The sequence below is a fragment of the Eleutherodactylus coqui genome, chromosome 4, assembly GCF_035609145.1.
Source record: "Eleutherodactylus coqui strain aEleCoq1 chromosome 4, aEleCoq1.hap1, whole genome shotgun sequence".
NCBI lineage: Eukaryota > Metazoa > Chordata > Amphibia > Anura > Eleutherodactylidae > Eleutherodactylus > Eleutherodactylus coqui.
The window spans coordinates 260,375,403-260,392,660 of NC_089840.1; the positions used below are offsets into that span (position 1 = coordinate 260,375,403).

Here is a 17,258-nt window from a genome sequence, read left to right on the forward strand (position 1 = left end):
TAAATCTTGCTATTTTCACACTGACCACTGAAATCCCATTTCAGCAGTCATCTCATTATCACCACAGGCAGGAATAAAACGAAAGTGTCATAGCGTACTGCCAGCATAACTCACCTGTCACTGCAGCCACAATTGGACGTTGCCTTTGCCCATGCCCTGCAAGCTTTGCTCTTTCCACTACATGCTGCATTCCCTAACGGATGCCCATAGAGGTCATCAGCAGTCCTATCACATGGGTCTAAATTACGCTAGGAGGCGCAGCCAAATCCGCAGCTGCGGAATACCACACCAAAGCCTGCAAGTCCCATTATGGATTTTGAGGTGGAATTGCTGGCAGAGTTAGGATATGTTCACACGTTGGAATTTGCCACGGAATTTTCTAGGTCAATTTCCACCTCAAAGACTGCGTCAAAATTCATGGCTTTACACGCAGCTTTTGGTGTGGAATTTTCTTTGATGCGGAAATGCGATTTTCCGTATTGGAATTCTGAAGATGGATTTTGCCAAGTGAGGGCTCAGTCACACGGGCGTTTATTGCCGCGATTTGCGCATGCGCATGCGTCCGGCGATTTTTTTAAAACCATTGCTTTGCAATGGTATCGGACACATGAGCGCTTTTTATGCGCTCGTCCGATAAATTAGAGAACAGAAATCGCGGATCGCACCTATCTGCGATCTGCGATTCCTGTTCTCTTCTCTATATGCGCTCAATGGGGCCGGCGGCAGCAGCGCCGACCCCAATGAGAACATATAGAAGACAAATCATTCTTCTCTGCCACAGCTGGAACAGCTGTGGCAGAGAAGAACGATGTTTGCCCATTGAATTCAATGGAGCGGCAATACAGCCGCTCCATTGAAAGCAATGGGCTGCCGGCGTGCGCGGGGTTAATTGTCGGGAAGGGGTTAAATATATAACCCCTTTCCTGCAATGCATCCTGAAAAGTGAAAAAATAAAAAAAAAGGATGTACTCACCTGCTCCCGGCAGCCTGAGATCCCCGCGGCCGTCCTGCAGTGGGTGTGAAGGGGGTGTGACTCAGGCTTGCCCCTGATTGGCTCAGCCTGAGCCAATCAGAGGCTGATCTCAGTCACACCCATTCATGAATTCATGAATGGGTGTGACTGAGACTTGCTTCTGATTGGCTCAGCGCTGAGCCAATCAGGGGCAAGCCTGAGTCACACCCCCTTCACACCCACTGCAGGCCGCCGCCGGGATCTCCAGCTGCCGGGAGCAGGTAAGTACATACATTTTTTTTATTTTTTCACTTTTCAGGCCTTAGTCACACGGGCGTTTATTGCCGCGATTTGCGCATGCGCATGCGTCCGGCGATTTTTTAAAACCATTGCTTTGCAATGGTATCGGACACATGAGCGCTTTTTATGCGCTCGTCCGATAAATTAGAGAACAGAAATCGCAGATCGCACCTATCTGCGATCTGCGATTCCTGTTCTCTTCTCTATATGCGCTCAATGGGGCCGGCGGCAGCAGCGCCGACCCCAATGAGAACATATAGAAGACAAATCATTCTTCTCTGCCACAGCTGGAACAGCTGTGGCAGAGAAGAACGATGTTTGCCCATTGAATTCAATGGAGCGGCAATACAGCCGCTCCATTGAAAGCAATGGGCTGCCGGCGTGCGCGGGGTTAATTGTCGGGAAGGGGTTAAATATATAACCCCTTTCCTGCAATGCATCCTGAAAAGTGAAAAAATAAAAAAAATGTATGTACTTACATGCTCCCGGCAGCTGGAGATCCCGGCGGCCGGCCTGCAGTGGGTGTGAAGGGGGTGTGACTCAGGCTTGCCGCTGATTGGCTCAGCCTGAGCCAATCAGAGGCTGATCTCAGTCACACCCATTCATGAATTCATGAATGGGTGTGACTGAGACTTGCTTCTGATTGGCTCAGCGCTGAGCCAATCAGGGGCAAGCCTGAGTCACACCCCCTTCACACCCACTGCAGGACGGCCGCCGGGATCTCCAGCTGCCGGGAGCATGTAAGTACATACATTTTTTTTATTTTTTCACTTTTCAGGATGCATTGCAGGAAAGGGGTTATATATTTAACCCCTTCCCGACAATTCATCGCACACTCGCCCGCAGCGCTTGCATTCAATGGAGCCGCTGTATTGCCGTCTCCATTGAATGCAATGCGCTGGACAGCTCCGGCCCGTTTCTAATGAAACGCGGCTAGGAGCAGATTTTCGGGCGATTTTTGGGCCGATTTTTCGGCGCCGGTCACGCGATTTGCGCATGCGCATCCGTCATGCGATGCGCAAATCGCGTGAAAAAACGCCCGTGTGACTAAGGCCTGATAGTGCAAGTTCCAAGGACAGATCTGCGCAAAAAAATGCTGCAAAATCCACGGGTGTTGACGCTGTTTTTGAGGTGGAATTTACCACGGAAAATTCCAAGGTGACTTCCGCCATGTGAACATACCTTTAAGCCATTTTTAATTCCGCATCAAACTCCGCAGAAGGTGGAATTTACCGCAGCTTGCAGTGAATCCTGTGGACTAATTCCGCCCGTATGAAAGGTCCCCAATGGAACATACCATATTACGCCAAGTTCAGGGTCCAAGGGGGTGGTGCATGGCGAGTGCATTCAAAGAACACCCAACGGAACCCTGTGCCATAACCACCCCTCAGACCTTGCATTAGGTGTAGCACAATCCGTTTTGCAAGAGTGTTCCTTAAATTGGAGCATGACTTTGTGTTCTCCTGCCAAATAAAGCATATTTACAGAAGTGGAAGAAGTGACAATTGCTCTGAGCAAACTGCAGACGCAGAAGCATGGTGATGGCTTCTCTAGGGTATTTAAGGCGATGCTTGATGAATAGATTCTGCTTCTGTACAGGTGGACTCATCTGCCCATTTAGGCTTGAGATGTGTCTAAAATAAGGGTCATTTGTATTCAATAGGCAGACAAAGCAAAATAAATGTAACTGGTTTGTACAAACAATAACAACTTCTGTTTCTCTTGATTTTAGGTTTGTATTGTCCAAAAGAAAGACACTGAAACAATGTATGCCATGAAGTACATGAACAAGCAGCAATGCATTGAGCGCGATGAAGTCCGGAATGTGTTCAGAGAGTTGGAAATCCTACAAGAGATTGAACACGTCTTTTTAGTGAATCTTTGGTAAGATGATTTTATGTCATTTTGGATGTAATTATGAAACTATTCTCAAATTTGCTTGCATTGTAATTTAGCTGACCTATTCAATGAAGAATAAAGATTAAAGGGGCTTGAAATAAAAGATCCACTAGAAATAACTCAATTTTCACCCTTGGGCTGTGACTGCTATTGCTGCTCAACCCCACTCACTTGAATGGGAATGAGCTTCAATACTAGATGACTAGAATTGGTAACAAGATTGGCATATCATCATCATTTGAAAATAGGAAGATGGAACAATGTCTCTACAGCGCCACCTATTTGAAGGCAGCTTTCCTGCAAGTCATTGTGAAACTTTTTAACAAGCCTTACAATAATGACTGGGAATTCTAGCCAAAGGAAAGGATAATCATATGATACAAGTAGCTGATATACCCAGCTTCGCCCGAGTTAATTTGGTGCTGGTGTTTATCTGGTGTTCACACGGAAAATCTTATGAAGTCGTGGTTACTTTAGAGATACCGAGGTAAAAAATATGTTCACCATTTTGCATGGTTCTTTGCGTTACCCAGGAAACACCACGTGGAGGTAACCATGTGACGTTTACTTTATATAAAATGACATCGGGAAGTGAGAGAATTAGATTACGTACGTAAAATTTGGACGCTAATTCTTTTGCGCTTAGAATTGAATAATCGAGTCGGGACCCATTAGCTTTTCCTATTTATGACATACTCAATGCTCGTGCCAAATTTCAAGTTTCTATGGCATCGGGAAGTGAGAGAATTAGATTCCGTACGTAAAATTTGGACGCTAATTCTTTTGCGCTTAGAATTGAATAATCGAGTTGGGACCCATTAACTTTTACTATTTATGACATAATCAATGCTCGTGCCAAATTTCAAATTTCTATGACATCGGGACGTTGGAGAATTAGTGGCGAGTCAGTCAGTCAGGGCTTTCGTCTTTTTATATATAGATAGATAGATAGATAGATAGATAGATAGATAGATAGATAGATAGATAGATAGATGATTGCCACTCATTAGTGTGCAGTAGGTTTCTGGCTGAGTTAGTGAAAGACCTGTAATGTGGATAGGGAAAGGTATCCTCTCTTCTTAGGGAGAGCACCTAGTAGGTGTGAAGAAACTTATAAGGCCATGCTCCTCTGGGAAATATGCAAATGAGCCTTTTTTACATCTCCTCACTCCTTCTAGTTGCTCTTCCTAGGGAGAGAGGATACCATTCTTAACCCATGTGATAATATGATTTACAGCATTGTAGTCAATATAGTATGTTAGATGTCAAGGTAACATTTGTTACATTTTGGGGAAAAAAGCTGAACTTTGTGAGCACAGGCGACTATTTTAATCACTGCATGAGGAATTTATGGAACATTTTAATAAATATTATTTCATTTTTGGTTTTTAATCTTTACTTTAAAAGCTGTGAACAACTTCACTGACGTTTCATCGCATTTTAAATCCAAGTATTTTTACACAAAAATAATTCTTGCAATTTGAGTTTTTCTTCTGCATTTCCAGATTGCTCCTATACACTGCAAGCTGGAGGACTCATTTTCATGCAGAATCCACCAGTCAGATTGACTGATGGGCTTTGCAACTACTGTACTGATGAAGGGATAGGATAGTTCAGGAGAAGAGCTGGCTGGATGCGGCTGAGCCCCGGCAGCTGCAGAGGGGTGAGTATAATTTTTTTTTTATTTTGTACACTTTTTTGGATGGTTTTCAGGGAAGGGCTTATATTTAAAGCCCTTTCCGGAAAATTAATACAGTGCTTGTCGGCAGCCCATTGTTTTCAATGGAGCTGGCTGTATTGCCAGCTCCATTAAGTTCAATGGGAGAACATCGCGCTCCTCTGTGACAGCTGTGGCACAGCTGTGGCAGAGAATAGCGGGCAGCGCTCTTTTTGAGCGTACAAATGCCTGTGTGACCAAGCCCTTCGTGCGGATAAACGCAGCTAGCAGCGTTTTTTCGCAGTGCCGCCCGCTTAGGTCACACGATTTTTTGAGCGCGTCAGTTATGTGACTGAGCCCAGAGAGAGCAGTGAAAGCAGTCAGTGCTGTCTCAGACAGGACCCGCAGCTAGTAGTAGTTTCCATCTACTATATATTCTTCCCTATCCTCCATCCATAGGACCCCCTAGGTTCAAGGTGTGACACTGTCCCTATCAGATCATTCGCCTTGCTTTTAGGCAGGGACCATCACGTCAAAGTCGGTCAGGGAGAGCGTTACCACTTCAATATTGATTTTTCCCTTGTGTTGGTGTCTTAATGCATAGATATGTTGGCCCATTGCAGACAACAATTGTGCAGAGGTTTGACATGTTGGTGAAGTCTGTGAGGGTCACCACATTGGTGCCCTGCATGAACGTAACACTGTCAGTCGGAATTTGCAAGGAAATGAATCCTCCAGCTTGCAGTGTATAGGAATACATTGCAGGCACTGAATTACCATTGTGAATCATTGTTTATTCCTGCCATGGCATTGGCAACTGAAAAATGATACATTTAGATAAATCACATTTTTTCAGATTGAATGCTGCCTGCATGACTTGACATGGGTTAAATGCTGGTAAATGCATATTCTCTGATCTCTGCCTGCTCGGGGGAGCATGGCTTGGAGTAGCATCAGACATTAGTGCCAAATTCATTACATGACCTATAACAGGTTTGCCAGCAGAACACAATTGACATTTGAATTTGAAATAAGACAATAAGCGCAGCGCTCTCATTGTCAGTCCGCCCGGCCTGTCACTGATTCATTGCACGCCTGCCGCTTGTTTCCTCTTTATATTATTACATTATCTTTTATAACCTATTTTGTGATGTTACTTTTCACCTGAGAATCAACAATGACACACGCTATTGGAAATGAAGGCACAAGGATACTCAGACATTTGTCTGTTTAAGCCTAATACATTTTATTATTGGCTTCTGTATTCAGTATATGGTCTATTGCTGCTGAACTACAACTCCCAGCACTTTAGCCATCACATACTAGAGACTACTGAGAACTTGGGTCTGGTCAAAAAACGTGAAAAATTATTTTAGGGCACACCTCCTTTATTTGTTATACTGTACCTGAAGTGTGCTTTTACATAGGACTGTTAGTGAGCTATAAGGCATTAGAGATGAGCGAGCACACTCGCTAAGGTCAAATACTCGAGCGAGTATTGCCTTTTGCGAGTACCTGCCCACTCGTCTCAAAAGATTCGGGGAGCAGGGAGCTGCGGGGGAGATCAGGGAGGAACTGGGGGGAGATCTCTCTCTCCCCCCCCCCCTCCCCGCTCCCCCCTGCTAACTCCCGCAACTCACCGCTCCCCCCTACCGGCACCCGAATCTTTTGAAAAGAGCGGGCAGGTACTCGCAAAAGGCAATACTCGCTCGAGTATTTGCCCTTAGCGAGTACGCTTGCTCATCTCTATTAGGCATGTATACATGACAGAAGTTTCACTTGGATTTTGGCATAGAATACGCCTCCCAATATTGTCAATGGAATATCCATGCTGTAGTTCAAACCCTTGTAGAGGAAGGAAGTGGATTCCGCATTGAGAAACACACAAAGGTTGACCCCATTCCATAGGACTAATCTGCATCCTTGGCATGACAAACTGGAAGTTCTCTGCAAAAATAGGAGGGTCAGCCTTGGATTTCTACCACAGATTCTCTTGCAAATCTGCTTCAGCTTGAAAAATTTACAGCTGATGTATTCTTAAAGGGATTGTACCAGAATTACAAGTTGTACACAGGATAGGGAATAACTTGCTGATCGGTGGGGATCTCACTGCTGAGACCCAAACCAATCGCAAGAATGGAATTATGGAATGGGAAAGTTTGAAGGGACCTCCAGGGTCATCGGGTCCAACCCCCTGCTCAGTGCAGGATCACCAAACCATCCCAGACAGATGTCTGTCCAGCCTCTGTTCGAACACTTTCTTTGAAGGAGAACTCATTACCTCCCGTGGCAACCTGTTCCACTGATTGATCCCCCTCACTGTCTAATATCTAATCTGTGTCTCCTCTTTTTCAGCTTCATCCCATTGCTTCTAGTCTTTCCTTGTGCAGAGGAGAATAGGGCTGATCCCTCTGCACTGTCACAGCCCTTCTGTGTTCCCCATCCTCCTTATTGCAGGCTTACTGCACGCCCTGCAGTGAGAAGATTGAATGGAGCTTCTGGTTGCACAAGTGCGTTGATGCTCCATTGATTTTCAATGGGATTACTAAAGTACCCTAGGGGCCAGTGCTCGGGTATTTCTGTGAGCCCCATTCATTCAGCACTCCATTCATTCTAATGTTACTGTGGGAGGAAAAGTGACCCCCAAAGTGACAGACAGATGGGCTCACCGGACCCCCATTCTTGAGATCAGTGGAGGTCTTGGCGATGAGACCCTTAGTAATAATAAAGTACTCCCTTACCTTGTGAATAGGGGATAACTTGTAACTCTAGTACAACCCCTTTAAAGCAGTCCTCGAGTTCTACATATAACTTTTACATAATTGCTCAATGCTGGTCCATCCGAAGCTAAGGGAAGTAACATAGACTTACAAAGCACATTGTGGATGAAGTAGTCTGAGACGCTGCCGGTTATGTTAGATGGAAGCATAGGAAATCAGGAATTGGCAGATTCACCGCAGAATGACTCCAAAACAGGCCACCAGGTATTTTTACTGTATGCCCCTAAAGTTATGTTAAACTTTTATGTAGAAGGGTTGCATCAACGAGATCAGGGCATGTCTCTCTAGACTTTACAAAGGCAGATTCACACTCTGTGTAGGGTGAATGATCATTAATATTATTGTTCATCTCACATAGAGAATCATCGTTATCATCAGCACATCCCTGATACACATGAGATGTGAAGCCACCAATGGTTTATTTCATTTGCATGAAATATACAACCAGCTGGCAAGCAAGTGATTGTGCATCGACTAATCTGGTGCAGCTTTATATATTGATCTGACGGTTGGGCTACCGAGCATTCAAGCGACCCTCCGATGTCGGGACAAAATTCTATCCTGGGACCGAAGGGGTAGAGGAGTATACTACCTGCAGTTGTTCTTCTCTGCTATCCCTTTGATCCACCGTTTCCAGGTCCTGTTCTAAGCTGTCCAAATTGGCTGACAGTTTTCAAACTACCCTGTTTCCCTGATAATAAGACATACCATGAAAATAAGACATAGCATGATTTTCCAGAATCTTTGAGGATGCAAAAAGATTTTTCAGGCTTTTTGAGGATGCTTGAAATATAAGCCCTACTCCAAAATTAAGCCCTGCTAACAATTAATTAAAAAAGTCAATTTAAATAATGTCCAGGCAGCTATACATGTAAAAAAGTTAAACCTTTTTGAACAACAATATAAGACACTGTCTTATTTTCAGGGAAACACAGTACCTACTCCCTTACAGTGTATTGGTAGTATTAGACTGCTAATCTACTATACCTGCTTTTCGATTGGCCAGACCTTGTTGTTTGTATAGCACCAACTTATTCCGCAGTGCTTTCGGGTAATTTATTTATTACAAAGAGTCAGATACTTCCGTATTTCAGAGTGATACATCATAACGTATTTTATGGTTTTCAGGTATTCGTTCCAGGATGAGGAAGACATGTTTATGGTTGTGGACTTACTTTTGGGTGGAGATCTTCGGTATCATCTACAGCAAAACGTCCAGTTTACAGAAGAGGCTGTCAAGTTGTATATTTGTGAAATGGCTCTGGCATTAGATTACCTAAGAAGTCAACATATAATCCATCGGTATGGTAGTCAGAAAAGTTGTTATGTTCATGCTGAAACTATAAGAATATTCGACTTCCTCTTGATAACACTTACAGATATAGCTCCCTCACTAGTAGCTAGCGTTGAGCGAACCAAACCAGTAGAACCTTGCTTCGGTTGAACTTTGCTATAAGCCCGGTTCAGCACGAACTAAAACTGAGCTTTTAACAAAGTTCTACTGCTTGGGCTCACTCAACACAAGTCCTGAACACGGATGTATAGCACTGTCTAAAAGCCATAAAAGCTCTGTATAACACTCTTAGAGTGTTACACACCAGTTTTAGGAGTTTTGGTGAACTGGTTCAATTCTACCAAACTTGGACCAAACTGATTTTTAATTTTTTTTTTTTGCAAAAGTTTGTCAAACTAGCTTAACCAAACTTTTTAAAGATTCACTGATCACTACTAGTAGCCTCAGACGTAACTCGCTCACTAGTTAAAGTACAGTAGCAAACTGCTGATGACTAGAGATGAGGGAGCGTACTCGGTTCGGGTGTTTTTGCATTCGAGCACCGCTTTGTCCGAGTAACTGACTACTCGAACGAAAAGATTCGGGGGGCACTGGGGGTGAGCTGGGGGTTGCAGAGGGGAGTGGGGGGGGGGGAGAGAGAGAGAGCTCCCCTGTTCCCCACTGCTACCCCCCGCTCCAGCACGCCGCACCTCCCGAATCTTTTCGTCCGAGTAGTCAGTTACTCGGAAAAAGCGGTGCTCGAGTCCAAAAACACCCGAACCGAGTACGCTCGTTCATCTCTACTGATGACCCTTTCAAAACCAGAGAATTTTCAAATTTTTTCATTTTTGTTTTTTTTTCTTTTCACTTTAAAAAAAATCATAACTTTAAAAAAAAATTTTTCGTGACATAGTTACATGAGGGCTTGTTTTTGAGGGGTTAGTTGTATTTTTTTAATGGTACCATTTAATTTACCATATAATTTATTGAGAAATTTGTAAAAATTTTCTATCGCACTATTCTGATCCCATCAATGGGATTGCAAAAGGGTTTTTTTTCTGGTTCTAGCTGTAGTTTCCATTGGTACAATTTGGGGGTACATACGACTTTTAAGGGTCAGATAAGGTGACCACAAAGGTGAAGTTCTGACACTGCATAGGTTTTTTTTTCTGACTGCATTCACCATGGCAGATAAATAATGCAGTATTTTGACAGATCAGACTTTTATGGATGTGGAGATAGCAACTCTGCTAATTTTTAAACGGTTAATTTTGTATGTGTATACGGGGAATTACATTTTTTTTTTAATATCTATTTTTTCATACTAACTAAAGAAAACTTTAGTAAACTTAATTTAACTCTTTTACAGTATGCTGCAATACCTTTTTATTGCAGTATATTTAATATTTGCCGATATCCTATTCAGTTTTATAGGTTGAATGACAGCCCTGGGAGTCTTCACAAGGCCCCAGGGTGCCATAGCAATCGATTAGTACACTGCTTTCTTATCATAGAAGGGGTGGGGGTGTTTAGGGGGACAGAGAAAGTTTCTTTCCTCTGCCAAGTGAGTTAAGTGCTGTGACTGTGCTGTGCACTGACTGCAGTATTTAAAGTGTTTGTGACTGGGATCAGAGTTATCTCTGATCCAACCTCTGTAGTCGAGTGTCAGCTGTATTTGACAGCTGGCACCCACCACACATGAAGTGGGTTCGAATTCCGAGCCCGCTCCTTAGTAATCCTGTGCAAATCCGGGATTAATCAGCACCGGATTGCATGACGAAGTTAAAGAGGATATTCTTTGAAGATACAAAAAATATTCTTTATAATACTTGAATGGTCTTTTAGAGGAGTTTTCCTAAAAATAAAAGTGCCCCAGTGTTGGGAACAGTGTAAATAAAAAAGGTTGTGATTACTCACACTCTCATGTTTCCTCCAGACCTGTGCCACAGACCCCTCTGATCAGAAATGTACGCATGTTTTAAAAAAAAATGTTTTTCTTAAAATATTCCAAAGGCCAGGCTTCAATATATTTTTGTCTTTGGTTGGAGCAGAACATGGCAGGAAAAATGCAACAGTCCCATAGCAAAAGAAACTTATGACACTGTAAGGAAAAAGCTAAGAATCCAAATACAAGATCCCAATCAGGAGATTCACTGTTGTATTCTAGCAGGCCACCTATCCACACTCAGGTGCCAGGCAGTAGTTGTCATGGCCTGCCCAAGCATCTGTATAAGGAATATCTCAATGTGCATATATGTGCAGAGTTATGTGAAGTATTCCCTAAACAGGGTCCCAGGCATCTCAGGACAAGCACTGCCAGGCATCTCAAGACAAGCACTACCTGAGTGTGCAGGCTCGTTGCAAGAGCAAGCAGCCTGCTAAAAGATTCCCCTGGATTTACCAATAGGAAGAGAAACTGGAGGTGGGATGGGCAAAAGCTATATTATCAGCATATGAGCTGAGTAGCACTTTAGTAGTGACATACAATTGCAAGAAATAGTAAATGGGTCATTAGAATTACTTGAATTTCCCGCATTGATTGCTAATAAAATTTGGTTCATTGTCCTTGGAAGAATAGATTTGTCACTAACCAGAGTTTGTGTGGCTTTATTTACTGGGAAAGGATCTGCGAAACCTGCACTTCCAATCTCATCTCTTTTATTGAAACACCATTTGGCAATTAGTGTTTCACTGTCAATCTTAATCCAAATCACCCCTTGCAGTGACATGATTGATGACAACCCAACACTGATAAGTAGAGAGAGGCAGCCCTTCGTCCCCTCAGTAACGCGCATCTATGTTTTGTCATTAGACAGGAAGAAACTACATGATGGGGCTACAGCAGCGCAATTAGGGTACTTGGCTCATGCAAATATATTAGTAAATTCTAAGTTATGACAAAACAAATGGATTGATGCATTTTTTTGCTTCCCTGAATAACTTCTTAAAATTAGAGGACTGCTGTGACTTCCTGCTCTGCTGCAGGGAGAAAGAGCTGCTTTAATTCAGTGTCTGAGGAAAGTGCTGTACACATTTTAGTTTGAATATCACACTTTTCATTACTGGTAAATGAAAGAGTAAAGCACTTTGAATCTTAATTAAATTAAGCATAGTTTTCATCTACATTATATCTGTGGGTTTTTCTTTTTCTTTCCTTTTTTTTTTTAACTGGAGACAACAGTCTTTGTGTTAGCAATTTCCTATAATGTATGTTGCGTTGTGCATGGAAAATAAAGAATCTCTATCAATTATGATTTCTGATAATTCACTGTACAGTTAATGTAGCTTAATATGATTTGAGTAAGGGAACGAATGCATGTGGTATGCTGAACAATAATATAATATTCATTTTAATATGTTGCAGAGACGTGAAGCCAGACAACATCCTGCTCGATGAACAAGGTCAGCAGACGATACCACTGAGCTGGGCTGATAAATTAGCAGATATGCCTCAGTTCCCTCCTGTCTGTCTCCTTGTAGACATGTCTAAATGATGGCATTTGTAGAGTGACTAATACCACTAACCCCGCTATCATACGGCCTTAACCCTTTCCAATCCAATTTGTATCCTGGTTTTCCTAGGGGGCTTACTCTTTTTCTGCCATTATACAATGGTGCTATATGCTGGCTAAAGCCAGTACTGCATGAGGTGACACGTTGGATAGGCTCCGACAGCAGAGAGGCTGGCAATATACAGTAAGAGAACCCTGACGGACGTCTTCCAACATCGGAGCTGTACAGCCTTAAATCATAATGTCTTCAGTGGTCAGACAGTGGATTGGAAAGGGTTAATACAGGCATGTTTTAGTATCCGTATTAATGTGGAAAAACCAAACTTTCTGTGGTTCAATTGAACTAAAACTACAGAACTGTATCTACAGAACTGTGATGCAGGTAGCATGACTGTAATATAGCCACTCAAATGTGGCCATATTATGAGTTTGTGAAAGTAGCGTTAAGCTACATTGAATCAAATATGGCTTTGCCACACAACTCCGTTGGAAGTAATGTCAAGGCATCCGATGAAGCGTGTCACATAAGAGTTCAGTAATGGCCCATACACTTCTTGGGGTGCTATATTACAGCTACATAGTATTGAGGATGTGCTCACATCTGTGTGTCACAGCTAGCAAGCCATGTCGGATTGGAACCGGGGTGACATCACAGCGCCGGCCCACATGATTCACACTCCAGCAAATGCTCAGTGTCATTGGACGCCGACATGAGCACTTCTCTGTAGGTGTGTGGATGGGCTGGTCAGCTGGGAGGTGTGTGTCCCAACCGGTTGGTCAGCATAGTTCTGTACACCTTTATTCTGGCTCTTCCCCATTTATACTTCTAGTCTGAAGGTGTTCCTGGTCTAGTCAGTGACTCCTGTCCTGTTCCACTGTCAGATAAGTCTGTTTGGTGTTAAGACTATTTGAGGTGTTGTAACATTTCCTGACTTACTGCTGTTTTTGTATTCGTATTTCATCTGGTTCTTTGCATTTTTGTTTAACATCATTACTGCACGTGTTATTAAATGTAGCAAACATTATCCCAGTTTCCAACTAGGGAGAGTCAGGGTCACCACAGATTCCTCACGTGGGGTTGCTCTCATCAGTTTGAGTTCTCCGCTTTTAGGTAGAGTCTCATTGCAGTATTAGGTTAGGGTCAGACTTCCCGCTCCCCCACTTTTTGGTTTCATTATAAATATCTTGTGTTCTCTGCATTAGTCAACTGTGTGTATTTCTGTCATTTTGGGCCACCATGTTACGTCCGATCCAAAAAGGTTGTTTTGTGTCCCGCTCAGATGTAACATTGTGTTTGAGGCTCCATCACAGATTCTATAAAAACTGCAGAAAAAAAAGTGCAACATGTTGACGAATGCCACGACGAAAACCCGACAACCTGTTTATAGTCCATGGAATCCATCATGTTTTTCTGTTCCTATGATGGAACCTACTGTAAAAATGGAAATGCAGATGTGAGCCCAGCCTTAGCTGTAGTATGGACTTGTCTTATGGTCTTGAAGGAAACCTGTTATCACCTTAGAGCCCCATAAACTAAATTATGGGTCTCAAAGTTGAGGGAGTGGGGAGTCTGCGGAGTTGTGTTTCATACTCACTGCGTTCCCCATTCTGCACTATGTCTCTGCAAAGTTGGTGCGTGGATACAGTGTAAGTCTCCCGTCTGCTCTGTGCATGCACTCTCCCATTCATCGCTATGGGAGAGCGTGTGCGCAGAGCCATCCGAAAAGAGTCACACAATGTGCACGTGCCAACTTTGCGGGTACACAATGCAGTAATAGGGCACCCGGTGAGTATAAAACACTCCTCTCTGGACTCTCCGTTCCCCCACCTTTGAGCCCAATAGCGTAGTTTATGGAGCGCAAGGGTGATGAGAGTGTACGTTTAATTAATAGGGGACTTAAATTAATTAAATGATCTCCTGCTCCTGTGCCATTAGGATGGAGGGCAGGAGAGCTTCACTGCATTGGTTTTCTGTTTTGTAACATGTAAGTTATAAGAGCCAAGATATATTACAGACTCTGGGAATTTTGGATTTCTCATGAGTATTCTTTCTTTTTTTAATTGAGTCCCTTGGCTGTTTTTCCTGTTCAGTTTTATTCCCCTTTTTTATCTGTCAGCATTTCCACAACATTAGCTTGTAACACATGCAAGGGTGTTCAGAATAACTAATTGGGTGTTTGCATACTGCAACAGAACCTCTTTCTTGGCTGAGAACTTCCTGTTCTGTCCCGATCTCCAGGTCACGCTCATCTCACAGACTTCAATGTAGCAACAATTATTAAGGATGGTGAAAGAGCAACTGCATTGGCTGGAACCAAGCCCTACATGGGTAAGCAAGGGTACACTGTATCCATTATGTGGCTAATGTGGCTAATGAGTACAAAGGGCTGCATGTCAAAGATGTCTTTACTATGAAGATGATAAAGCTAAGAGAAGCCAGATCTTAACTGAATTCCAGTCCAGTATATTTTGAGTATATTTAATATGTGCCAATTGATGTGGATCCCATTAAATTGACATCCCCTAAGTTTTCACAACATCTATATATATATAATTACACTGAATGGTCCCTTTATTAGAGACCCCCACCTTTTCACCCCATAATGCAGCATAAAATCACTTGACAAGCTTTTTGTGGATCAGTGTCAGTCCACATTAGATGGGGAAATCCAGGGACTTCCAATGAGGCCTGGTTATCGGTGTTAGACTAGCCACGGCCAACCTTGTGGGGTTTTCTCATGCAGCGGTATGGAGAGTATATCGAGAATGGTGTGATTGAGGAAAATGTCCAGCAAAAGGGGATCCAGTGGATGGAAACAACTTATCGCCCAAAGGGATCAAAGGAGGATATCGGGAATTGATGAGCAGACGATGCCCAGTTAGGCAAATTGTAGCCAACTACAATGCTGGTTCTCCAGTTAACATGTTTGAATGCACAGCTAATCATTCCTTGGCACAGATGGGCTATAACAGCGAATGATCAGTTCCAATTCCATTGTGTCTAAAGCCTCTTTCACACAAGCATCAGTTTAATGATGTGAGAGGGGTGGATGTGAGAAAGATAGGTGGATATGAGATAGATAGGTGAATGTGAGAGGGGTGGATGTGAGAAAGATAGGTGGACGTGAGACAGATAGGTGGATGTGAGATAGATAGGTGGATGTGAGATAGATAGGTGGATGTGAGATAGATAGGTGGATGTGAGATAGATAGGTGGATGTGAGATAGATAGGTGGATGTGAGATAGATAGGTGGATGTGAGATAGATAGGTGGATATCAGATAGATAGGTGGATATGTGATAGATAGGTGGATGTGAGATAGATAGGTGGATGTGAGATAGATAGGTGGATGTGAGATAGATAGGTGGATATCAGATAGATAGATGGATGTGAGATAGATAGGTGGATGTGAGATAGATAGGTGGATATCAGATAGATAGGTGGATGGGAGATAGGTGGATGTGAGATAGATAGGTGGATGTGAGATAGATAGGTGGATGGGAGATAGATAGGTGGATATCAGATAGATAGGTGGATGTGAGATAGATAGGTGGATGTGAGATAGGTGGATGTGAGATAGATAGGTGGGTGTGAGATCAATAGGTGGGTGTGAGATCAATAGGTGGGTGTGAGATCGATAGGTGGATATCAGATAGAAAGGTGGATATGAGATAGATAGGTGGATATGAGATAGATAGGTGGATATGAGATATGTGGCTGTGAGATACTTAGGTGGATGTGGGATAGATAGGTGGCTATGAGATAGATAGGTGGATATGAGATATGTGGCTGTGAGATACTTAGGTGGATGTGGGATAGATAGGTGGCTATGAGATAGATAGGTGGATATGGGATAGATATATGTGAGATAGATAGGTGGGTGTGAGATAGGTAGATGTGAGCTAGATAGGTGTATATGAGAAAGATTGGTGTATGTGAGATAGATAGGTGGATGTGAGATAGATAGGTGGATATGAGATAGATAGGTGGATGTGAGATAGATAGGTGGATATGAGATAGATAGGTGGATATGAGATAGATAGGTGGATATGAGATAGATAGGTGATATAAATAAATAAATATATATATATATATATATATATATTTATTTATATATGTGAGATAGATAGGTGGATGGGAGATAGGTGGATGGGAGATAGGTGGATGGGAGATAGGTGGATGGGAGATAGGTGGATGGGAGATAGGTGGATGGGAGATAGGTGGATGGGAGATAGGTGGATGGGAGATAGGTGGATGGGAGATAGGTGGATGGGAGATAGGTGGATGGGAGATAGGTGAATGGGAGATAGGTGAATGGGAGATAGGTGAATGGGAGATAGGTGAATGGGAGATAGGTGAATGGGAGATAGGTGAATGGGAGATAGGTGGATGGGAGATAGGTGGATGGGAGATAGGTGGATGGGAGATAGGTGGATGGGAGATAGGTGGATGGGAGATAGGTGGATGGGAGATAGGTGGATGGGAGATAGGTGGATGGGAGATAGGTGGATGGGAGATAGGTGGATGGGAGATAGGTGGATGGGAGATAGGTGGATGGGAGATAGGTGGATGGGAGATAGGTGGATGGGAGATAGGTGGATGGGAGATAGGTGGATGGGAGATAGGTGGATGGGAGATAGGTGGATGGGAGATAGGTGGATGGGAGATAGGTGGATGGGAGATAGGTGGATGGGAGATAGGTGGATGGGAGATAGGTGGATGGGAGATAGGTGGATGGGAGATAGGTGGATGGGAGATAGGTGGATGGGAGATAGGTGGATGGGAGATAGGTGGATGGGAGATAGGTGGATGGGAGATAGGTGGATGGGAGATAGGTGGATGGGAGATAGGTGGATGGGAGATAGGTGGATGGGAGATAGGTGG

At 43.3% G+C, this 17,258-nt stretch overlaps 1 protein-coding gene across 1 annotated transcript in view; it reads left to right on the forward strand.

The window, feature by feature from the left end:
* STK32C (serine/threonine kinase 32C) overlaps window positions 1-17,258 on the forward strand; it is a 272,100-nt gene that overhangs the window by 229,711 nt on the left and 25,131 nt on the right. Inside the window, exons 3-6 of the mRNA XM_066598847.1 lie at window positions 2,985-3,136; window positions 8,717-8,890; window positions 12,226-12,263; window positions 14,613-14,702. Coding sequence (XP_066454944.1) covers window positions 2,985-3,136; window positions 8,717-8,890; window positions 12,226-12,263; window positions 14,613-14,702 — 454 coding nt within the window. The remainder of the gene's footprint in view (window positions 1-2,984; window positions 3,137-8,716; window positions 8,891-12,225; window positions 12,264-14,612; window positions 14,703-17,258) is intronic.